Source organism: Cherax quadricarinatus, chromosome 31 (assembly GCF_038502225.1).
Source record: "Cherax quadricarinatus isolate ZL_2023a chromosome 31, ASM3850222v1, whole genome shotgun sequence".
Taxonomy (NCBI): domain Eukaryota; kingdom Metazoa; phylum Arthropoda; class Malacostraca; order Decapoda; family Parastacidae; genus Cherax; species Cherax quadricarinatus.
In genome coordinates, this window is record NC_091322.1 from 11,730,459 (window position 1) to 11,756,627 (window position 26,169).

At 39.3% G+C, this 26,169-nt stretch overlaps 1 protein-coding gene and 1 pseudogene across 10 annotated transcripts in view; one reads left to right on the plus strand and one right to left on the minus strand.

Annotated features, from left to right (window-relative positions):
- The window catches only part of TBC1D5 (TBC1 domain family member 5), a 125,914-nt gene that overhangs the window by 62,716 nt on the left and 37,029 nt on the right, over window positions 1-26,169 (plus strand). For all 10 annotated transcript variants that reach the window (XM_053789322.2, XM_053789341.2, XM_053789381.2 and 7 more), the window contains 4 exons: window positions 7,613-7,730; window positions 15,774-15,901; window positions 16,090-16,235; window positions 20,725-20,828. In XM_053789322.2, the coding sequence (XP_053645297.1) occupies window positions 7,613-7,730; window positions 15,774-15,901; window positions 16,090-16,235; window positions 20,725-20,828 (496 nt within the window). The remainder of the gene's footprint in view (window positions 1-7,612; window positions 7,731-15,773; window positions 15,902-16,089; window positions 16,236-20,724; window positions 20,829-26,169) is intronic.
- On the minus strand, window positions 25,345-25,998 carry LOC138853497 (uncharacterized; annotated as a pseudogene).

The window sequence follows — 26,169 nt, forward strand, 5'->3', positions numbered from 1 at the left end:
ATTTGTGACAAGTGGAATGATGTCCAAATGTTTGTGCAGAAGTACCACCCTGAGCAAGCCTAAACAAGCCATCTTTGCAACAAGTTCAGTGACAGAACCATGTCCCATTTTAGGGAAATGTTAAAGAGGTGCCAGAAACAGAGGACTGTGGACAGTTATTTTGTGAGACAGGGGTCCAGTGACTCTCAAGCTGGTCCTAGTGGCATTAAAAGACAGAGAAGGGAAGTAACCCCAGAGAGGGCTTTACCTGAAGTCTTCATGAAGGGGGATTCTCCTTCCAAACACTAACCCCAACTCCCTCTCTCCTCCTCCCTATCTTCCAGATGCCATCACCAATCTTCAATAAAGGTAAGTAAAAATGTTATTTTATATGTATTACTATACATAATTAAAAACTATAGTATTTGTTGTATGTAAAACTGTAATTAATCTCTTTAAAATATTTTTTGTGTGAATATTTTTGGGTTTCTGGAACAAATTAATTGTATTTCCATTATTTCTTATGGGAAATATTGCTTCGAATTTCAGACTTTTCGAATTTAGAACTAGCTCCTGGAACGGATTAAGTTCGATTTTTGAGGTTCCACTGTATCTATATAGGCAAAGAAGGGAATGTATGAAAGTATAGTGGTACGAACACTCTTATATGGGTGTGAAGCTTGGGTTGTAAATGCTGCAGCGAGGAGGCGGTTGGAGGCGGTGGAGATGTCCTGTCTAAGGGCAATGTGTGGTGTAAATATTATGCAGAGAATTCCGAGTGTGGAAATTAGGAGAAGGTGTGGAGTTAACCCTTTGACTGTTTTCGACGTGTAAATACGTCTTACGAGCCAATGTTTCTGACGTATATATACTCAATAATTCTAGCGGCTTCAAATCAAGTGGGAGAAAGCTGGTAGGCCCACATGTGAGAGAATGGGTCTGTGTGGTCAGTGTGCACCACATAAAAAAAATCCTGCAGCACACATTGCGTAATGAGAAAAAAAAAACTCTGATCGTTTTTTTGGAATAAAACGCCGACTTTGAGGTGTATTTTCGTATAGTATTTATCGTTGTATTCGCGTTTTCATGGTCTTAGTTGATAAAATGGAAAACATATTACAGAAATAGAGATGATTTTCATTACTTTTACTATGAAAACGACCTTGAAACTGAGCTCAAAGTAGCGGAAATGTTCGATTTTTACCAATGTTCAAGAGTAAATAAATCACACCACACGTCCAATACACGTCAACTGGGGAGTCTAATATTCTTTCACTAGTGCACTGATATTATTTATACCATTTTTACAATAATGCAGTCGTCTGCATAACAGTAAATTTTGTATTTTTTTGTATGAATAAAAAATCAAAATAGAAAGCAATAATAATATAAGAGGGGCCTAGAGATGTGACTAATGAACAGAGCATATGTTATTTTAGTGCCACGAATGTCTGCCTTGTTTATTCTGGCCCCTATTTTGAAATTGGCATCTTTTTTATTTTGCGTGAAATTGGCCAAATTGCCAATTTCTGACCACCATATTGGGTAGTCCAAATTAGTAAATGGGAGGTTTCTTGTACTCAGCTGATAGATAAAATGGAGTTCTAAAGAAATAGCTATGAGTTTGGTCAACTGGAGCAATGGAATTGGCTGAAAATTGGGCTCAAAGTCGGCGAAATCGCCGATACGCACATGTCGCCGAGACCGCTAACTTCGCGGGAGCATAATTCCACGAGTTTTCGACCAAATTTCGAACTTTTGGTGTCATTACCATCGGGAAAAGATTCTCTATCATTTCATAAGAAAAAATAATTTTTTTTTTTTCAAAAATTGAGCGACATAGAATGACAGTTTCAGAGAGGGGCCTGAAACAGTCAAAGGGTTAATAAAAGTATTAATCAGAGGGCTGAAGAGGGGTTGTTGAGGTGGTTTGGTCATTTAGAGAGAATGGATCAAAGTAGAATGACATGGAGAGCATATAAATCTGTAGGGGAAAGAAGGCTTTGTAGGGGTCATCCTCGAAAAGGTTGGAGGGAGGGGGTAAAGGAGGTTTTGTGGGCGAGGGGCTTGGACTTCCAGCAAGCATGCGTGAGCGTGTTAGATAGGAGTGAATGGAGGCAAATGGTATTTGGGACCTGACGAGCTGTTGGAGTGTGAGCAGGGTAATATTTAGTGAAGGGATTCATGGATACCGGTTATTTTTATATAGCCGGACTTGAGTACTGGAAATGGGATGTACAATGCCTGCACGTTACTGGAGGGGTTTGGGATATTGGCAGTCTGGAGGGATATGTTGTGTATCTTTATACATATATGCTTCTAAACTGTTGTGTTCTGGACACCTCTGCCAAAATAGTGATTATGTATGAGCGAGATGAAAGTGTTGAATGATGATGAAAGTATTTTCTTTTTGGGTCACCCTGCCTCGGTGGGAGCCGGCCAACTTTTTAAAAAAAAAAAATCTGGAGCCTGAATTAGTGATTATTCTGAGAGCTGATTTTGCCAAGTAACAACAGGTTTAAGGTGGTTTGGGGTTGTCAAAGATAGTTTTGGCATGGTTTGCAGTCTAATACTTTTACGTCTGTCTGCAAAGACTTGATTATTGTCCAGATCAGAGAGGAGTTTCAACCAGGATCAGTGCTTATACATGTATTCATAAGTACGTATACAATATCGTTAATTTATTTTTAATTGCCTTTGATAAAAGAAAAGGGTTTTCGAGGCTGGATACAGTGGTAGCAATTAGTGTACCACTTTCTCATTGTGAGAAGAAGACCTTCAAGAAAAAGCAGAGAGCAACAGTTTTATTAAAAAGTTGAAGCTGCTTTTTTTTTTTTTAAATTAAATGGACGGAGATGTGAGCCATAGCTCCGTGTCTTCCTTTGCGGATGACACTTGGATCGCCACAGCAGTGACCTCCATCGAAGACTCTGCAAGACTCCAAGCGGACGTCAACCAACTCTTCAGATGGGCCACTCAAAACAATATGAAGTTCATTGAAGAGAAATTTCAACTACTCAGATATGGAAAACTTAAGGAAATTAAAAATGTTTCAGGGTATACGACAAATTCTAACCATACAGTAGAGCGAAAAAGAAATGTGAAGGACCTGGAAGTGATAATGTCAGAGGATCTCGCTTTCAAAGACCACAACAATGTATCTACCTCATTTGCTAGGAAAATGATAAGATGGATAATGAGAACCTTCAAAACTAGGGATGCCAAGCTCATGATGACACTTTTCAAATCACTTGTTCTCTCTAGGCTGGAATACTGCTGTACACTAACGGCCCCCTTCAAGGCTGGTGACAGTGCAGGCCTGGAGAGCATACAAAGAACTTTCACAGCACACATAAGTACGATAAGGCACCTGAATTACTGGGAACAATTGAAGGTCCTTGATCTGTATTCCCTGGAATGCAGGTGAGAGAGATACATGATAATACAGTGGACCCCCGGTATTCGATGGCATCGGTATTTGATAAATCCGGTATTCAATACATTATATCGCAAAAAATTTCCTCGGTATTCGATTGAAAACCCTGTATTCGATACGATTCGTACGAGACGTGTCCACGTGTGGCCAGAACTGCCCCGTGTGTTCCAGTGTTTACAAGCCAGCCAGTGCGCGCGCATCTAAGGATACATTCGGTACATTCCATATTATCCATATTATCACTGTGTTTGGTGCTTGTTTCTGCAAAATAAGTCACCATTGGCCCCCAAGAAAGCTTCTTGTGAAAAGGCTAGGCAGTTGCATGACAATTTGGTAAAGAAATTGCCTGCAAATAGTGGTGACGCGAGTGAATTTAAGGCCAGCAAAGGTTGGTTTGAAAGATTTAAGAATTGTAGTGGCATACATAGTGTGATTAGGCATGGTGAGGCTGCCAGTTTGGACCAAAAAGCAGCTGAAAAATATGTGAAGGAATTCAAGGATTACATAGACAGTGAAGGACTGAAACCTGAACAAGTGTTTAATTGCGACGAAACAGGCCTGTTTTGGAAGAAAATGCCAAGCAGGACCTACATTACCGAGGAGGAAAAGGCACTCCCAGGACATAAGCCTATGAAAGACAGGCTTACTCTGTTGATGTGTGCCAATGCTAGTGGTAATTGCAAAGTGAAGCCTTTATTGGTGTATCACTCTGAAACTCCCAGAGTGTTCAGGAAAAACAATGTCCTCAAGGCTAATTTGTGTGTGCTGTGGAGGGCAAACAGTAAGGCATGGGTCACTAGGGACTTTTTCCATGACTGGTTACACCAAGCATTTGCCCCCACTGTGAAAAATTACCCAACTTAAAAGAAATTAGACCTTAAGTGCCTCCTGGTATTAGACAATGCCCCTGGTCATCCTACAGACTTGTCAGAGCGACTTTCTGGGGACATGAGCTTCATTAAGGTCAAGTTTTTGCCTCCTAATACCACTCCTCTCCTGCAGCCCATGGACCAGCAGGTCATTTCCAACTTCAAGAAACTGTACACAAAAGCTATGTTTCAAAAGTGCTTTATAGTGACCACAGAAACTCAACTGACTCTAAAAGAGTTTTGGAAGGATCACTTTAATATCCTCAGTTGTATAAACCTGATAGGTACGGCTTGGGAGGGAGTGACTAAGAGGACCTTGAACTCTGCTTGGAAAAAACTGTGGCCAGAATGTGTAGACAAAAGGGATTTTGAAGGATTTGAGGCTAATCCTGAGAATCCTATGCCAGTTGAAGAATCCATTGTGGCATTGGGGAAGTCCTTGGGGTTGGAGGTTAGTGGGGAGGATGTGGAAGAGTTGGTGGAGGAGGACAGTGAAGAACTAACCACTGATGAGCTGCTAGATCATCTTGAACAGCAAGAGGGCAGACCTGAGGAAACTGCTTCAGAGGAGGGGATAGAGAAATTGAAGAAGTTGCCTACTTCAAAGATTAAGGAAATGTGTGCAATGTGGCTTGAAGTGCAAACCTTTTTTGATGACAATTACCCTAACACAGCTATTGCAAGCCGTGCTGGTGACTATTACACGAACAATGTTGTGAAACACTTTAGGGATGTCATAAAGGAATGGGAGGTACAGGCCACTATGGACAGATATGTTGTGCGACAGAAATCCAGTGACTCTGAAGCTGGTCCTAGTGGCATTAAAAGAAGGGAAGTAACCCCGGAAAAGGACTTGCTACCTCAAGTCCTAATGGAAGGGGATTCCCCTTCTAAACACTAACACCTCTCCCCTCCTCCCATCCCATCAATCATCACCAGATCTTCATTAAAGGTAAGTGTCAATTATTTTATTGTTATTCTATTGCATTAAACTTAATATTCCATGTAGTAATTTTTTTTTTCATACTTTTGGGTGTCTTGCACGGATTAATTTGATTTCCATTATTTCTTTTGAGGAAAATTGATTCGGTTTTCGATATTATCGGTATTCGATGAGCTCTCAGGAACGGATTAATATCGAATACCGGGGGTCCACTGTATACACTTGGAATGTCCTGGAGGGATTGGTACCTGCACACGAAAATCACTCCCTATGAAAGCAAAAGACTCGGTAGGAGATGCAACATTACTCCAATGAAAAGCAGGGGTGCCACGAGTCCATTGAGAGAGAACACAATAAGTGTCCAGGGCCCAAGACTGTTCAACTGCCTCCCAGCATGAACATTAAAATGGTATAAAATACCGACAGGTTGTTAGGTAAGACACATATGCAACAGTTAGGTATCTTTATTTCCAAACGTTTCGCCTACACGGTAGGCTTCTTCAGTCGAGTACAGAAAAGTTGATAGCAGAAGAGACTTGAAGACGATGTAATCAGTCCATCACCCTTGAAGTTTTGAGGTGGTCAGTCCCTCAGTCTGGAGAAGAGTATTGTTCCATAGTCTGAAACAATATGGAGCTGAAGTGACAGGATGAAGCCTTATATACTGCCAGGTGGTGAGATGTAGGCTACCAGTAGAGGTAAGAATGAAGTCATTGGGAGGTCAGGTCCCTCTCAAATCCAGCCATTCTCACTAGTAGAAGTTGTCTAAGTTGATTTCAGGTCTGTACCAAGATACCCTTGTGTTGCAGTGTCTGACAGAGTGAACATTAAAATGGTATAAAATACCGACAGGTTGTTAGGTAAGACACATACGCAACAGTTAGGTATCTTTATTTCGAAACGTTTCACCTACACAATAGGCTTCTTGGTACAGACCTGAAATCAACTTGGACAACTTCTACTAGTGAGAATGGCTGGATTTGAGAGGGACCTGACCTCCCAACGACTTCATTCTTGCCTCTATAAATAACAAAAAAAAGGCACAATACCGTGACTGGAACGATACCTCTACTGGTAGCCTACATCTCACCACCTGGCAGTATATAGGGCTCCATCCTGTCACTTCAGCTCCATATTGTTTCAGACTATGGAACAATACTCTTCTCCAGACTGAGGGACTGACCACCTCAAAACTTCAAGGGTGATGGACTGATTACATCGTCTTCAAGTCTCTTCTGCTTCTATCAACTTTTCTGTACTCGACTGAAGAAGCCTACTGTGTAGGCGAAACGTTTCGAAATAAAGATACCTAACTGTTGCATATGTGCCTTGCCTAGCCTCCCAGCATACATAAGGGTACTAAAAAGGCACCTAAAGTCAGTACCTGACCTGCCGGGCTGTGGTTCGTACATCAATTTGCATGCGGCTGGCAGTAACAACCTGGTTAATCAGACCCTGAACCACCATGAGGCCTGGTCTCAGACCGAGCCGCAGGGGCGTTGGCCCTCAAAACCTTCTCCAGGTAAACTCCAGGTAGTAGGTTGGTAGACAGCGACCACCCAGGGAGGTTCTACCGTCCTGCCAAATGAGTGTAAAACAAAAGCCTGTAATTGTTTTACATGATGGTAGGATTGCTGGTGTCTTTTTTTCTGCCTCATAAGCATGCAAGACTTCAGGTATGTCTACTTCTACTTACACTTAGGTCATACTACACATGCATGTACGTACAAGCATATATATACTCACACCCCTCTGGGTTTTCTTCTATTTTCTTACTAGTTCTTGTTCTTGTTTATTTCCTCTTATCTCCATGGGGAAATGGAACAGAATTCTTCCTCCATAAGCCATGCATGTCGTAAGAGGCTACTAAAATGCCAGAAGCAAGAGGCTAGTAATCCCTTCTCCTGTATACATTACTAAATTTGAAAGGAGAAACTTTTGTTTTTCCTTTTGGGCCACCTTGCCTCAGTGGGATATGTCCAGTTTGTTGAAAGAAGAAAGAAGTTGTAAGAGAAGTAAGTACAGGGGTGTTGGGGAGAGGTGTGGGATTGGAAGATAGAGAATCTAAGACAAAGTGGGAGCTGTCAGTTTTTACTGATGATGCAAGTTGAATAGTATGGCAGGGTAGCATATGTGAAAGGATTCAGGGGAAACTAGTTAGTTGGACTAAGCTTTGAAGGTGAGAGGTGCCTGCACTTTGAAAGATGCCTGTGTGCATTGCAGTTTGATAAATCATTTGAATTGTTTTGTACATGCACTTCTGAAAAGACAGCATGGGAACAAGTGATGGTGAACTTATTTCTTTCCTTGGGTTACCCTATCTTTGTAGGAAACTGCTGTGTTAATTTTTTTATTATTTCATTAATTGAGGCTCCTTTCTTGCAGTTCCTTATTTGAGGGTGTCATGAATGGGTTGGAGCCATGGTATGTTGTAACAGAGCAGTCAAATCACCCAGATCCTCGCTCCACTTTAATAAATACTCAGCCTTTTGCTCGACCACAGGTTGGTATATGGTATGGTTTTTTAATGGCCAAGTACCTATAGATATTTACTGAACTATTAAATTTACACCAATAAAGTATCAGTACAGGAAGAGGTATAATTGTTTATAATATACTACAGCTGCTCGAAACTTTTAAATGTTATAGGAAATTAACCGCTGCACAATTTGAAAATGGTTTGTATTTTACATGTCTAAATACCCACGAATCTTGATTCCTTATTTGTCAGTTATTTTTTTATAAGGAATTTTATCAAAATATTCTTAAGTAAAAAAACAAGTTTGTCAAATGAAGTTCTTACAGAGTTCTTGCTCATACAACTCCAGTATTGTAAAATATCTTAGGTTGTTTTTTTTTTTTTTCATCCTCCTCATTTATCTGCCTCTTAACTGGGAATTGAGTTCCTCCAACATTTCTTCTGCAGTTGTTGCTTAAGTTATCCTCCTTTAGCAATTCATATACTGGTCATACATATCTTTAACATGTAACATGATGCTTTGCTGATAATGACCCTTTACATAGCCTAAACATTGTAACAATTTAAAAAAAATTATCTTCTAAAATGATAATCTTTTTCTAAAAGATGGAAAACTTATGGAATTACATTGGCATGAAGTTGGAGGTCAGGAAGCATTTTGTACAACTGTGATTTTGCCCAATTTTAGGCCAATTCCATTGCTCAAACTCTCCCACTTCCTGGCTATTTCACTAGTAAGTCTTCTCTATCAATTGAGCACAAGAAACTGCCCATTAAACTATCAGCTCTACCCAGTAAAGGGCCCAGAAGTTGGTATTTGGCCAGTTTTACACAAAATTCCAATTTCAGTTTTAATATAGTGTCCAAAATAAACATTGTCGGCTTTCCAACCACTAAAGCAACCTTTCCTCTGTTTATTAATCACATTCCCAGGCCTCTCCTATGGAACACTTCATGGTCATCATATCAGGTGTTCACTGTGCATGCAGGTATGACTGCATACACAGTAAGCCCCATAAAGCACCCAAAATCTGTCATGGTTTGTGGTTACTTTAGTGGTTTACTTGATTGTGAGGGTTTGTACTTCCTTCCCTAAAATGTTGCAGTGAATGCCGATTACTACACCACTTTTCTCGAGTACTCCCTTCAGAATATTTTTTGAAATTCACAGCTGCACAACTTCTATGCATGATAACACCCCGTCACAGTGCGAAAAAAAGGGAATCAAGTGGTTTGCTGAGAAAAATATTAAGGTTATACAGTGGCCAGGGAATAGCCCAGACCTCAATCCTATTGAGAATGCCTAGAATATTGTGAAAAAGAAGATAGAATCCTGCCATATTTCAGCCATGTCATGCATGCAGCAGGAGATCAAGGACATTGGGGGTCAATCAGTTATCCATTGATTATAATTACTTAAGAATCTGAATAAAAGTATGCCCAAATGGCTTCAAATGGTCAAGGCCAAGTGGAAGGTGACAATATTTATATAAATGCTGAGTAATACAGTTATTGTATAATGTTTGTATTGTTGCATTTATATAATTTTCATAATGATAAAGGAAGGCCCAATTTATTTTTGCAGGCACTATATACTTTCTACATTATAGTCTGAATGAAATGAGTTAGGCTGAACATAATTTCTCATTATGACAGGTTTTGGTGGAACAACTGTCATTCAGTGAGGAATAGCTGTATTAGCAACAGGTTATGGTGGAGCAAATCTGTTGTTCAGTGAAGGATGGTTGTTTTAGTAACAAGTGTTTGGTGGAACAGCAGTCATTCAGTGAGATATGGTCTTCAGTAAGATCTTGAAAATTTTAACTAATATGAAGGGTCCTGCTTTATTTGATCAGGTTTTCAAGATGTAATTTATATTGAACCATTGATATGACTTCAACAGCTACAGTAGACACTGTTCCATAAGTATACAATAGTACATTTTGGAAGAATAATTATTACTTTCTCACTCTCTTATGTTGTGGCCTGGCAAGATTCAGTTGCTTCAAGTTTAAGATTTCAAACTTGTTCAATATCCTGAATACTTAATATGAAGTATATTGTTGTGCCTTGTTTAAAGAGATGATCATTTTGTAATTCTCAATTTATCTTGCTGACATTTGTGCTAACTTGTTTCTGGATTTACCTAACCCTCTATTTATAACTTTTGAGCATTTTTAAGACTGTCATAGAGTATTTTTTTTTCATCAAACTGGCCATATCCCACTGAGGCAGGTGACCTAAAAAGAAAAATGAAAGTTTCTCTTTTTGAATTTAGTAATGTATACAGGAGAAAGGGTTACTAGCCCCTTGCTTCCGGCATTTTAGTAACCTCTTAGGACACGCATGGCTTACTGAGGAAGCATTTTGTTCTACTTCCCCATGGAGATAAGAGGAAATAAACAAGAACTAGTATGAAAATAGAAGAAAACTCAGAGGGGCGTGTGTATATACAGGAGACCATCGTTTAACACAATTTTGTTTGGCATATTTTGGTTTTAGCACTATTGAAGAATTGCGGCATATTTTTGTATAATACTTTGTAAAATTAACTTAACATGGTTCAGTTTGCAGGAGGGGAAAAAAATTGGAGCGCACATCACCTGTGGGATACACTCTGGGTTAGACCATTGAGTCAACAGGGGAGACCTACCGTCACCCTCTACCACCCCCACCACCCTCCACCACTCCCACCACCACTCCCACCACCACTCCCACCACCACTCCCACCACCACTCCCACCACCACTCCCACCACCACTCCCACCACCACTCCCACCACCACTCCCACCACCACTCCCACCACCACTCCCACCACCACTCCCACCACCACTCCCACTACCACTCCCACTACCACTCCTACCACCACTCCTACCACCACTCCTACCACCACTCCTACCACCACTCCTACCACCACTCCTACCACCACTCCTACCACCACTCCTACCACCACTCCTACCACCACTCCCACCACCACTCCCACCACCACTACCACCACCACTCCCACCACCACTCCCACCACCACTCCCACCACCACTCCCACCACCACTCCTACCACCACTCCCACCACCACTCCCACCACCACTCCCACCACTCCCACCACCACTACCACCACCACTCCTACCACCACCATTCCTACCACACCTTCTACCACCACCTACCACCACTCCTACCACCACCACTCCTACTACCACTCCCACCACCACTCCCACCACCACTCCCACCACCACTCCCACCACCACTCCCACCACCCTTTGTCCCAGCCTGTTCATACGCGTGTAGTACCATCCTTTGCTAGGAGCAAGATGTGTTTATTTTTGTTTGTGGATTGAGTTTAGATCTTTTAATTGCTGTATCTTAAATCTGCGAAGCAATCATGGCACCCAGTAGGCACACAAGTGTTGCTGAAAATGGCAAGAAAAGGTATAAGCGTTTAATTCTTAGAATTAACGAAGAAAATAGAGACATTAAGCAAGAGATAGCCTGTGGCCATAATGAAGTGTCACTTTGTGCACGTAAAAGAATAAGGTAAATATGAGTTTGTGTGCTGACTGACTTGACTTGACTGACTTACTGTATGACTGACTGACTTACTGACTGACTTGACTTACTGACTGGCTTGACTTATTGACTTGACTTACTAACTTGTCTGACATACTGACTGAATTACTGACTGACTTACTGACAGACATAGTTGAGTAACTGACTGACTGACTTGAGTGATTTACTGACTGACTGAGACTTTTTCACTGAAGAGGACCCTGAAACGATGTCTAGAGCAGCTGATGCCTTACCATCAATTGTATAATGTACTGTGGGGTAAAATAGAACAGAAATCCAATACAGAATTTGTGCACACTCCAGCACAACCATCGACTTCTGTACCAGAACCTCTATCATCCATCTCAGCCCAGTAGGGATACAACATAACTCTCCACTCTCCACAGTCATCCACAAACACCAGCACCCACAATTTTAGGTAAGAAATACTATTATTCTGTTGCATTTGTAATCTTAATCAGTAAAATCAACATAATACATCATGACAATGAACTACAGTTACTTATTCACTTTTATTTTTGTAAGATCTGGAGGTCAAAAAAAAAAGTTGTTAGGGTTTTTTGGGGCTTCCAGGAATGTAACCCTATTTATCCCATAAGTTCTTCAGTTTGTCTAACGGTTTTAACTAAAACGTCGTTTTCAGGAACATAATTACAGTGTTAAATGACGGTCTGCTGTATATCTTTGTACATGTATGTGTAAGTAGAAGTAGCAAGATGTACATGAAACCTTGCATGTTTCTTCTTCTTTCAACAAACTGGCTGTATCCCACCAAGGCAGGGTGGCCCAAAAAGAAAAACAAAAGTTTCTGTCTTTAATTTTGGTAATGTATACAGGAGAAGGGCTTACTAGCCCCTTGCTCCCGATATATTAGTTGCCTCTTACGATACACATGGCTTACAGAGGAAGAATTCTGTTCCAATTCCCCATGGGGAGTAAGAAAATAGTAAGAAATAGTAAGAAAATAGAAGAAAACCCAGAGGGGGTGTATATATATGCTTGTATATGCATGTATAGTGTTACCTAAGTACTTAGTAAGTAGAAGTAGTAAGACATACCTGAAATCTTGCATGTTTTTTAATTTCTTTCAACAAACCGGCTGTATCCCACCGAGGCAGGGTGGCCCAAAAAGAAAAACAAAAGTTTCTCCTTTCAAATTCAGTAATTTATACAGGAGAAGGGGTTACTAGCCCCTTGCTCACAGCATTTTAGTCGCCTCTTACAACACACATGGCTTACTGAGGAAGAATTCTGTTCCACTTCCCCATGGAGATAAGAGGAAATAAACAAGAACAAGAACTAGAAAGGAAATAGCAGAAAACCCAGAGGGGTGTGTATATATATGCTTGTACATGGGAAATGTTGAGTGAATGCGTGGGGAGTTTTGAATCAAGTGTGAGAGTAATGGTGGTTGGGGATTTCAATGCTAAAGTGGGTAAAAATGTTATGGAGGGAGTAGTAGGTAAATTTGGGGTGCCAGGGGTAAATGTAAATGGGGAGCCTTTAATTGAGCTATGTGTAGAAAGAAATTTGGTAATAAGTAATACATATTTTATGAAAAAGAGGATAAATAAATATACAAGGTATGATGTAGCACGTAATGAAAGTAGTTTGTTAGATTATGTATTGGTGGATAAAAGGTTGATGGGTAGGCTCCAGGATGTACATGTTTATAGAGGGGCAACTGATATATCAGATCATTATTTAGTTGTAGCTACAGTTAGAGTAAGAGGTAGATGGGAAAAGAGGAAGGTGGCAACAACAAGTAAGAGGGAGGTGAAAGTGTATAAACTAAGGGAGGAGGAAGTTCAGGCGAGATATAAGCGACTATTGGCAGAAAGGTGGGCTAGTGCAAAGATGAGTAGTGGGGGGGTTGAAGAGGGTTGGAATAGTTTTAAAAATGCAGTATTAGAATGTGGGGCAGAAGTTTGTGGTTATAGGAGGGTGGGGGCAGGAGGAAAGAGGAGTGATTGGTGGAATGATGAAGTAAAGGGTGTGATAAAAGAGAAAAAGGTAGCTTACGAGAGGTTTTTACAAAGCAGAAGTGTTATAAGAAGAGCAGAGTATATGGAGAGAAAAAGAAAGGTGAAGAGAGTGGTGAGAGAGTGCAAAAGGAGAGCAGATGAAAGAGTGGGAGAGGCACTGTCAAGAAATTTTAATGAAAATAAGAAAAAATTTTGGAGTGAGTTAAACAAGTTAAGAAAGCCTAGGGAAAGTATGGATTTGTCCGTTAAAAACAGAGTAGGGGAGTTAGTAGATGGGGAGAGGGAGGTATTAGGTAGATGGCGAGAATATTTTGAGGAACTTTTAAATGTTGAGGAAGAAAGGGAGGCGGTAATTTCATGCACTGGCCAGGGAGTTATAAGATCTTTTAGGAGTGAAGAAGAGCAGAATGTAAGTGTGGTGGAGGTACGTGAGGCATTACGTAGAATGAAAGGGGGTAAAGCAGCTGGAACTGATGGGATCATGACAGAAATGTTAAAAGCAGGGGGGGATATAGTGTTGGAGTGGTTGGTACTTTTGTTTAATAAATGTATGAAAGAGGGGAAGGTACCTAGGGATTGGCGGAGAGCATGTATAGTCCCTTTATATAAAGGGAAGGGGGACAAAAGAGATTGTAAAAATTATAGAGGAATAAGTTTATTGAGTATACCAGGAAAAGTATACGGTAGGATTATAATTGAAAGAATTAGAGGTAAGACAGAATGTAGGATTGCGGATGAGCAAGGAGGCTTCAGAGTGGGTAGGGGATGTGTAGATCAAGTGTTTACATTGAAGCATATATGTGAACAGTATTTAGATAAAGGTAGGGAAGTTTTTATTGCATTTATGGATTTAGAAAAGGCATATGATAGAGTGGATAGAGGAGCAATGTGGCAGATGTTGCAAGTATATGGAATAGGTGGTAAGTTACTAAATGCTGTAAAGAGCTTTTATGAGGATAGTGAGGCTCAGGTTAGTGTGTGTAGAAGAGAGGGAGAATACTTCCCGGTAAAAGTAGGTCTTAGACAGGGATGTGTAATGTCACCATGGTTGTTTGATATATTTATAGATGGGGTTGTAAAAGAAGTAAATGCTAGGGTGTTCGGGAGAGGCGTGGGATTAAATTATGGGGAATCAATTTCAAAATATGAATTGACACAGTTACTTTTTGCTGATGATACTGTGCTTCTGGGAGATTCTAAAGAAAAATTGCAAAGGTTAGTGGATGAGTTTGAGAATGTGTGTAAAGGTAGAAAGTTGAAAGTGAACATAGAAAAGAGTAAGGTGATGAGGGTATCAAATGCTTTAGATAAAGAAAAATTGGATATCAAATTGCGGAGGAGGAGTATGGAAGAAGTGAATGTTTTCAGATACTTGGGAGTTGACGTGTCAGCGAATGGATTTATGAAGGATGAGGTTAATCATAGAATTGATGAGGGAAAAAAGGTGAGTGGTGCGTTGAGGTATATGTGGAGTCAAAAAACGTTATCTATGGAGGCAAAGAAGGGAATGTATGAAAGTATAGTAGTACCAACACTCTTATATGGATGTGAAGCTTGGGTGGTAAATGCAGCAGCGAGGAGACGGTTGGAGGCAGTGGAGATGTCCTGTCTAAGGGAAATGTGTGGTGTAAATATTATGCAGAAAATTCGGAGTGTGGAAATTAGGAGAAGGGGTGGAGTTAATAAAAGCATTAGTCAGAGGGCAGAAGAGGGGTTGTTGAGGTGGTTTGGTCATTTAGAGAGAATGGATCAAAGTAGAATGACATGGAAAGCATATAAATCTATAGGGGAAGGAAAGAGGGGTAGGGGTTGTCCTCGAAAGGGTTGGAAAGAGGGGGTAAAGGAGGTTTTGTGGGCGAGGGGCTTGGACTTCCAGCAAGCGTGCATGAGCGTGTTAGATAGGAGTGAATGGAGACGAATGATACTTGGGACCTGACGATCTGTTGGAGTGTGAGCAGGGTAATATTTAGTGAAGGGATTCAGGGAAACCGGTTATTTTCATATAGTCGGACTTGAGTCCTGGAAATGGGAAGTACAATGCCTGCACTTTAAAGGAGGGGTTTGGGATATTGGCAGTTTGGAGGGATATGTCGTGTATCTTTATACGTATATGCTTCTAAACTGTTGTATTCTGAGCACCTCTGCAAAAGCAGTGATAATGTGTGAGTGTGGTGAAAGTGTTGAATGATGATGAAAGTATTTTCTTTTTGGGGATTTTCTTTCTTTTTTGGGTCACCCTGCCTCGGTGGGAGACGGCTGACTTGTTGAAAAAAAAAAAATGTATGTGTAGTGTGACCTAAGTGTAAGTAGTAGTAGTAAGACATACCTGAAATCTTGCATGTTTATCAGACAGAAAAAAGAAGACACCAGCAATTCTACCATCATGTAAAACAATTATAGGTTTCCATTTCACACTCACTTGGCAGGATGATAGTATTTCCCTGGGTGATTGCTCTCTACCAACCAACTACCTAGGGTTATAGAGTATACGCATTTCAAGTAAAACCGTTTTTTAATTTTAGGATGTTGGCCCAACAAACTTGTTAGTTCAAAAACTGACAAGCATCCATGATAACCTCTTACAGCGTCATGACCCAGCACTTTACACTCACTTAGCACGCCTTGAAATACCTCCACAAATTTATGGAATGTAAGTTACACTTTTTTTTAGTTTTTGTTTTTATTGCACATTCTTGTACAAATTGAGTTAAAAAATTACACCAATTACATAATTAACAACTAACTCAGAAATTGGAGATAACAAACACACACCACTGTATTCAATATATATAATTAAGCTACTACTTACTAAGGTGATTCACTCTTTTGTTAAAACAGTCGTTGGATTCGCCTGTTGTTTGGACGTGAATTTCCTCTACAAGACCTTTTAATGGTGTGGGATGCAATTTTTTCTGATATCCAGCATACCTTTCATTTGGTGGATTTCTTAACTGTTGCAATGCTGTCATTTATAAGAGAACCATGTAAGTATTCATTCCTTGTTGTTTACTAAATACAATAGGATCAGAGTTTCAGTTGTCGTGTTTTCATTAATTTTTGTTTCTATCAATTTTTTTTTATAGTCATACCCTGGATTTGGTGTACTTCACAGTTAATGTGATTCAGTTATAAAAATTTTACTGAAGGCCATTTCATGACAAACTTTTAGAGCACTAAGGAATTTCTGCATCAAGCAGACAAAATTAAGCCGAACATCATACCATTGTAATTATACACAATTTTTTTTTCTTCAATCTCTTAGGTTTTTATTGGTACCCATTACATTTTTTGCTAGGTACATGACCACTAAATTGAAAATTAACTAAGGGACTATTCATAATGGGTGCATTCTTTCTTATGAATGTCTGTATTAAGCAGATAAGCTCTATACAGTGAAAGTTCAGTGATGGGGATCTTTGCATAAATGAAAATCCATCACACTTCAGTGCCCATGTAATGAACCTGGTCTGCTGCTTTGATTACTCAGCTAAATACATGGACAAATAGCCCAGGCAGCAGACTGTCTGCTTCATCAGTGACACTACCAGACACACTAAGAATAAACCGTAATCCAGTACAGTATAATACTGTAAATTACTTGATAATAAGAGTTAAAAATACAGTACCATAGAATATAGTAATTTTTTCCTTTTGTGATGGATAGATGAGCTTAAACTAATACCGTGTTGTCTAATAGTGATTCAGAGTTATTTTATTCTGAATCAGAGGAGCTGTAAAGCACTGGTAGTGACATTGCAGATGCTTCTGTGGATATCAGACATTGCTTTGCTTTGCTACACCATCCTCCTCACACATGTGACACTGACACATCAGCCTCCAGCTTCCTTGTTAGTTCCAATGTCTGGGCGCCATCACTTGCTGTAGAAGGAACTATTAATAATACAGTATGTCACCTGTTGATAAAGTGGTAAAAAATGTTGCAAACACAGCAAAAATTGGAGACCAAATGATTTTATATATAAGTGCATACAGACAGTAACAAACAGGTAGGCTCACCAGAGAATGATGAAAATAGACAGGTCCAAAGAAAGGGTCACTGCCCCACACCTGTCAAATGCTCCATATAGCTGACTAAGTATGCTGCATCAATGACACTATCAAACACCTACTGTATGGACAAGTGGCTGATGCAGAGGACCTAGTATGCTGCATCAATGATGAGAGTCGGGCAGCTGACTCTCCAACCTTTCTCCGGCCTGATTTATTTTTTTGTCCGTTTTATCTAAAATTCACTGCATTAGTCTGTTGTACTGAGGATTTTACTTCTAGATTCAGATTCAGATACAATGAACCTTGATCTAACAAGCCCTGATTTTATGTAGCAATTGTGACCAGTGTACTAGTACACAGGTGACTAGGATGTGTCCAGTATACTAGTATTCACAGTTTTTCATGCCTTCAAATATACCACATGAAAATATTTTTGACCTCAGCTCAACTGTTTGGGTCTCTTACATCCTCTTCATAACTTTGATATAAATCTAAAACCAGGTGGATCCACACAGTGCATCACAGGGTAACACTGCCTAACTAGCATAAGTAAATAATGAAAAAAGAACCTGGTGTTTCACCACCAGCTTCCCTGTTAGCATATAGGGTGTGGAGCTGGCAGAAAGAGGCCTTATTCATTGCAAATTTATTACTATTGCATGATACTAACAGTGGAATTCAGCCAAAAAGCACACTGTTGTTAACCTAGGATAACCCAACATAGTCACATCAATTCAAATTCAATTTTTTTTTTTATGCAGTACATGTAGTAAAGCAACGTACAGTGGAACCTCGGCTTACGAACTTAATCCGTTCCATGACCTTGTTTGTATCCTGATTTGTTCGTATGCTGAGTCAATTTTCCTCATTTAAATTAATTGAAAGGCCATTAATCCGTTCCGGCGGAATTCCTGCTCTCAGAGGCAGGAAAAATACACTTCAATATAACACTAATATCAACTCTACGGCTTATTTATCTATCACAATTGATCTAATATGACATAATAAACAACATAAATAAATAGAAACCTGATATATACTGTAGAATGAATAAAATGTCATTATGTATGTGGCTACGTAGTGGTGCCGGCAGCAGAGGAGAGTTTGTTTGGAGACAGGACAATATACTCCTTTAATATGATGCTAATACTAACTCTATGGCTTATTTATCTATCACAATTGATCTAATATGACGTAATAAACAATGTAAATAACATAGAAACCTGATACGTATATACTTGAGAATGAGTATGTCATTATGTGACTAGTGGAGGCAGCCATAACCACTCCTACATTGTTGTGGTATTCACTGCCATCTAGTGATGGCCTTTTGAAGCTGTCTATTATTATAATTATTATAGTACATTATTATATTATTATTATACGTATTATTATACAGGTACCATCCGACTTACGACCAAGCTTGGTTCTGACCAACCGGTTGTAAGTCAAAATGGATGCAAGTCGAACCTTACTACTGAATATCAACATCACACTTTTGTAATGATTTTATTGTTTTATTTTGGTATTTCATTTTTTACTTTACTTTTTATGCTGTTAGTACTGTATTTTACACTGTAAGGTTTAGGATAAACACTGTGTACTACACAAACAGTTGTTTATTTCCCAGTAATTTGGCATAAAAAACATGGTTATAAGTCGAGTGGTCTTATGTCGAGCAGGTCGTAAGTCGGATTGTTGGTGTATTATTATTATTATTATTATTATTATTATTATTAAAAATTATTATTTATTATTATTATTATAATAATGGAGAAGCACTTGGGGAAGGGGAGGGGATGGAAGGTATTCAGGCTTAATTTAGGGAACTAGAACACAGATCCAATTCCATAGATCAGTGGCCCCTCACCATGTGCATACTACTACTACTACTATACATTCCCTTCTTTGCCTCCATAGATAACGTTTTTTGACTCCACATATACCTCAACGCACCACTCACCTTTTTTCCCTCATCAATTCTATGATTAACCTCATCCTTCATAAATCCATCCGCCGACACGTCAACTCCCAAGTATCTGAAAACATTCACTTCTTCCATACTCCTCCTCCCCAATTTGATATCCAATTTTTCTTTATCTAAATCATTTGACACCCTCATCACCTTACTCTTTTCTATGTTCACTTTCAACTTTCTACCTTTACACACATTCCCAAACTCATCCACTAACCTTTGCAATTTTTCTTTAGAATCTCCCATTATTATTATTATTATTATTATTATTATTATTATTATTATTATTATTATTTACTATTATTATTATTATTTTGATTATTATTATTATTATATATATTTATATATTATTATTTATTATTATTATTATTATAATGGAGAAGCACTTGGGGAAGGGGAGGGGATGGAAGGTATTCAGGCTTAATTTAGGGAACTAGAACACAGATCCAATTCCATAGATCAGTGGCCCCTCACCATGTGCATACTACTACTACTACTAATAATAATAATAATACAATAGTAATAATAACAACAGTAAGGAGAAACTTCAAAAGGCTGCCAGTAGTTGGTGTCACCTTCAGCAAAACATTGGTAACTACTACTTTTCACCTGTCTAGACTTTAGTCTATAAGTATTAGGTTAAGTCTGCCTGAAATGCCTCGGCATGTCATCGGCTTTCTTTGCTCCAATCATATTTTGCTGTGTAAATACACATTGTAACCTTTGCAAAGAAATAAATATTTTATTTATTTCTTTATTTAAGGAACTTTCATTGAGGGGAAAGTACACATCCTGAAATTTCGTTCTTATCCAGAAGCAAAAAATCGACCGAACAACGGTTTGTATCCTGAAAAGTTCTCATGGTGGGGGCATTCGTGAGCTGAGGTTCCACTGTAATGAAAAAAAATGTTCTTAACCCTAATTTTTCTTATCCATAAGTTTTTCAGCACCCATTAGTTCAGATAAGAAAGCAACAACTTTATGTAGAATAATTCTCAACTAGTGTTTCAATTATTACTTCATCTTGTAGCACTGCATTTGACTACATTGTGTGGAGGTCACATATAAGACCACCACCTAAAGAAAGAGGCATTATCAGAGAGAATAGTGTGTCACGGAGGATTAATAGTGGCTGACAGTCAGTGTTACTTGAAAAAATAACATGAAATATGAAAACATACAAGGTAAAATGGTAGTAATCAAAAGTACTATCCTACATTACAATAGTAATTAAAAATATAGAATTTTACATTGTATATTTAGTATATGTTGCATGGTTCAAGTTGTGCATTTTGCTGTCAAATCACTATTTTTTCCCTTTTAATTCTATAAATTTAAGGGCCTTTGTATTTTTCTTTATATATTTTGGTGTATAAAATGCACATATATCTATTGTAATGTTTTTTTTTATTCTGCATTATTTATATGATAAAGTTTTTAGTTTGATTAATAAATTCATCTGAGAATTTGTTTCTTTATTTAACTAGTGTTGGCTGGGGACTACACGACCTGCCTGAAGTTTCTCATGCGCTACCCAGCTGCTGATGTTCAGTTCATCATACAATTGGCTCTTCACTTGCGCAGTCCTAAAGTAAGTCCTCATATACAGTGGAGCACCGGTTTTCAAACTTAATCCATGCCAGTGGTTCTAAAACCAAAACGTGCAAAAACTGAATCAATTTTTCCCATAAGAAATAGTGTAGATACAATTAATCTGTTCCAGACACCCAAAAATATTTACAAAAAAATTCATTTTTTAAAGAATAAATATAGTTTTACATCTACAAAACAATGATAAATAAATATAAATAAATATAAACATTACATACCTTTATTGAAGACTCTCGTTGGCATATTGAAGAAGGCGAGGAGGGGAGAGGGAATTGGGGTTATTGTTTGGAAGGGGAATCCCCCTCCATAAGGACTTCAGCTATCAAGTCCCTCTCTGGGGTTACTTCCCTTCTTTGTCTTTTAATGGCACTAGGACCAGGTTGAGTCACTGGACCCCTGTTGCACAAAATATCTGTCCAGAGAGATCTGTTTCTAGCATTTTTAAGATTTGTCTGAAGTAGGACAAGGTTCTGTCACTGATCATGTTGCAGATATGGCTTGTTTCAGCTTGGTCAGGGTGGTATTTCTCCACAAAACTTTGCACCTCACTCCACTTTGCACAAATGTCCTTAATCACTGAAGAAGGCACCTTCTTCCCTCTCTTTACCACCACCTCTGAAGCAATTTCCTCAGCTGCAGTCTGTTGCTGTTCAAGTTGAAGGTTTTTCAGCTCTTCAGTGGTTAGCTCTTCCCTGTGGTCATCCACTAACTCTTCCACATCCTGGTCACTCACATCCAACCCCATGGGCTTCCTCAATGACACAAGAGATTCCACAACAGGCAAAGGGTCACCAGAGTCAGCCTCAAACTTTTCAAAATCCTTCTCTTGGACACAGTCTGGTCACAAATTTCTCCAAGCAGAGTTCAAAGTCCTGGAAGTCACTTCCTGCCATGCCTTACCTATAAGGCAATGGAGGATATTGAACTGATGCCTCCAGAACTCTCTTAGGGTCAGTTCAGTGTCCGAGGTCACTTTGAAGCACCTTTGAAACATTGCTTTGGTGTAGGATTTTTTTGAAGTTAGAAATGACCTGCTGGTCCATGGGCTGGATAATAGTAGTAGTGTTAAGGGGCAAGAACTTCACTGTTATAAAACTGAAGTCCCTAGACAATTGGTCTCCCGAGTCTGGAGGATGAGCAGGAGCATTGTTTGTTACCAGGAGGCACGTGAGTGGCAATTTCTTTTCCAGGAGGTATTTTTTCATACTAGGGCCAAACACATCATGGACCCACTCTTTGAAAATTTGCCTCGTGACCCATGCCTTTTTATTAGCTTACCACATCACACTCAATTTACTCTTGAAGACATTGTTTTTCTTGAACACACTGGGATTTTCAGAGTGATACACCAGTAAAGGCTTCACTTTGAAATCCCCACTAGTGTTGGCACAGAACAAGTTCATAGGCTTGTGTCTTGGCAGTGTCTTTTTCTCCTGTGTGATGTAGGTCTTCTTTGGCATTTTCTTCCAAAAGAGGCCTGTTTCATCACAATTAAACACTTATTGGGAGAGGAATTCTTCAGCCTCTATGTACCCCTTGAATTCATGCATGAATTTTTCAGCCGCATGTTTGTCTCAACTTGCAGCCTCCCCATGCCTTATGACACTGTGTATGCCACTATGCTTCTTGAATCTGTTGAACCAGCCTCTGCTGGCCTGAAAATTACTCACAGCAGCACTCGTTCCACGCATTTTCTTTACAAGATCCGCATGTAACTGCCTTGCCTTTTCACAAATGATCGACATAACAACACTATCTCCCACTAGCTGTTTTTCTTTGATCCACACCAACAACAACTTCTCCATATCTTCCAGTTTGTGATCTCTGTTTTGTTAGCACATTCTTCCCTTTTGCAGCTTTAGCTTCCTTGATTTCTACTTTCTTTTCCAGGATAGAGAAGATTGTTGATCTCGACTCCCCATGCATCCTGGCAAGGTCGGCTAAACGTATGCCACTTTTGTATTTTTCTACAATCTCTTTCTTTATTTCTGTCGTGTTTCTCGCCTTCTTTATCAAAGGGCTGGCACTAGAAACTTTCTTTGGGCCCATGCTGGCTTATTTTGCAGTCACAATTAAAAAACAAGGACCGAAAACCAGGGATTATAACGAAATGCTGTGGAATGCGCGAAGTAATGCTCACTCGACCAGTGACAGAGGCAGACTGAGAGGTGTAGTGGCAGTGTTCCCAGGCAGTCAGGCAGGCAGACGCGTATAATACATCCGGTTACTGGAGCAAGGTCCGATATCCGGAACAAAATTTTGCACAAAAAATGGTCCGAAAATCGAAACTTCCGATAAGTGGAGCATGCAAAAAATGAGGTTCCACTGTATAACATTTAATATGAAAACTGATTTATCACTTGAAATGTGGATTCAATCTCGAAACTTTAAATGAAGTTTAGTATAGTATTTGGGAATGTCAAAGAAAGTGAAATAAAAAGATATTTAAAAACATATTTCAGTAAGGCTCTGATTATTTGAATTGGTTGGAACCAGCCAATATCCAGATATCCATATTTAGATTTTTGGATAAAAGTTGTAGTACTTGCTGTATTTCCTAAAGTATATCCTGCCTAATAAATGCATGTGCACTTTTTTGGTATATTAAATGCTTGATATTGTTGAAACCAGTCAGTCCTTTTGTACAGCAACAGTAGTGCTATGCTTATGTAATCATGTACCATATACCATTTTCAGCATATAATCATGTCCTTGTACTACTTATTGTATTTAAAGTTGAGGAGCTCATACATTATTTATATTAAAGTGGAGTTGGAATGAAAATTTTCATAGTATTAAGTTTAATGGGGTGTATGTGTGTAAGAATGAGACAGTGTATTGGTGGATTCCTCCAGTAAATCAATATTCGGCAGATCTGGGGTCTCTTGTAGGGTCATTTTTCTGGGGATGGAACTTGGGCAAAGGACTATGAGTTATAGCAAGATCCTTGCCTTCTGATATTGTCTTTTTAAAAGTATAGAAATGCATGCAAGAGTACGTACTTTTGGTAAAAGAACTCTTTGTTTTATAGTCCTAATCAGTTAGCTTAGTTTTTCACAACAGTAATTACAGATCCAGTATTACTTCTTCCAAGCACGACCGCAAACATTATAACTTCAGTTAGAAGTTGCCATGGATTCATGTCCTCTCAAGGACATAGAAAGAGAATAACATCAGCAGCACAGACTAAGCATGCATTTGAGAACCTGGGCAAAGACTCATTTCGACTTGCTTTTTTTTTTTTTTTTTTTTTTTTTTTTTTTTTTTTTTTTTTTTTTTTTTTGTCTATAGTGTATTTTTGAGTGTGCAGCACTAGTATGAAAGCATCACATATTACATTTCAAATGAAACCTTGAAAAAAAAAAAAGTGCATCAAAACTGATACCTAAGTTAAGGGGAATGGAGGAACAAAAAACAAGAAGGATATTATGACATGCACATACTCCAGGGCACAGACAGTATGGTGGGAATAAGCTGTTTACCAGGGATTATTAGCTCTGGTAATGCTAAACTGCTAAACGGCCGAAAAAATAAGCGAAAGCTAACTCTAACTTTTTCAAATGAATTCAGATTTGGTTTAATTTTTTGGTCTTTTAATTTTAAGCTTTATACTCAAGTATAAGTGTGTGTGTGAGCGTGTTAGATAGGAGTGAATGGAGACAAATGGTATTTGCGACCTGACTATCTGTTGGAGTGTGAGCAGAGTAATAATTAGTGAAGGGATTCAGGGAAACAGGTTATTTTATATAACTGGACTTGAGTCCTGGAAATGGGAAGTACAACGCTTGCACTCTAAAGGAGGGGTTTGGGATATTGGCAGTTTGGAGAGATATATTGTGTATTTTTATATGTATATACTACTTAGCTGTTGTATTCTAGGCACCTCTGCAAAAACAGTGATTATGTGTGAGTGAGGTGAAAGTGTTCAATGATAATGAAAGTATTTTCTTTTTGGGGATTTTCTTTCTCTTTGGGTCACCCTGCCTCTGTGGGAGACGGCCGACTTGTTGAAAAAAAAAAAATTAAGTACCAGTCTCCATGGGGAAGTGGAACAGAATTCTTCCTTCGTAAGCCATGCGTGTTGTAAGAGGTGACTAAAATGCCGGGAGCAAGGGGCTAGTAACCCCTTCTTCTGTATACATTACTAGTTTAAGAGAAACTTTTGTTTTTCTTTTTGGGCCACCCTGCTTCAGTGGGATATGGCCAGTTTGTTGAAAGAAAAGAAAGATAAGTACCAGTATTGTAAAGTGACGAAGTAAAACTACTTGAGTACCGTACTTAAGTAACTTTTTCAGTATTTACTTTTTAAAAAGTACTGAACCTGCTCATTACTATTACTTTTACCTGAGTACTGAAGTCTGTTATTACTGTTACTTCACTACAATCCGATAACGATACATTACTCATTACTTCTAAACTGTCATAACTTGCAGTACCCAAGAAAATTAAGAAAATATAAAAAAAGCTATAGTAGTAGTTTAATGAGAGCTTATAGCTCACAAATACCTTATAAGATACTCCTCCAGCTGTTTATGGCTGACCAAAATCCTCCTGCCTAGGGTGCGGTGGGACATTGACATCTTGCTGGGGTTCAGCACCTGGATCAGGCTGACAAAGGTGGGGGATTCTACTACATGCAGCAGTAGCATGTTGCAGATGAATAGGTCCACAATCTTTGTGTCCACTACAGACTGACGGACGCTTGTGCCAGCAGCAACAAACGCTTCGCCAATGTTGGTCTGGCGTGCTCTCTTTGCAGGTGGCTGTGATGACTGGCTGCTGCTCCTGCTAGCGGCGCTGCCACAAGAAGATTGCCCATGTTTTCCGCGAGAAAATCCGGCCTTGATTCTCTCCTCAAACTTAATGGCATGTGCTGGGTGTTTCCTATTAACATGCGACTTCAAGTTGTAGAGGCTCACTGCCTATTCCTTGATGATGATCTCTTTGGGCTGGCACATGACAAACAGGAAGTACAAAATATTGCCGTTCTTTGTAGTATATCTTGACTTGATGACAAAACAGTCATCCAGGTGGGGCTACAGGTTCTGTGACTCCTGGCCCTCAGCCTGAGCGGCCTCTGCTTCAACCACAGCTGCTGCAGACTCCTCAACAACACCCTCAGGTGGAACAGAAACTTCTCCCCTGTTCATAACGATAAGTGACAACCCACCCCAGTGATCGCTGACACTGTAAGACTATAACAATGCTACTCAGATGCTGCTGCTGCTGCGTTGACAAGTCACGTTTACATGCAGTCAGCCAATAGTGTGCCTGACTGACTGTTGGAGAAACTCCTACATCAGACAGGAACAAACATGTGT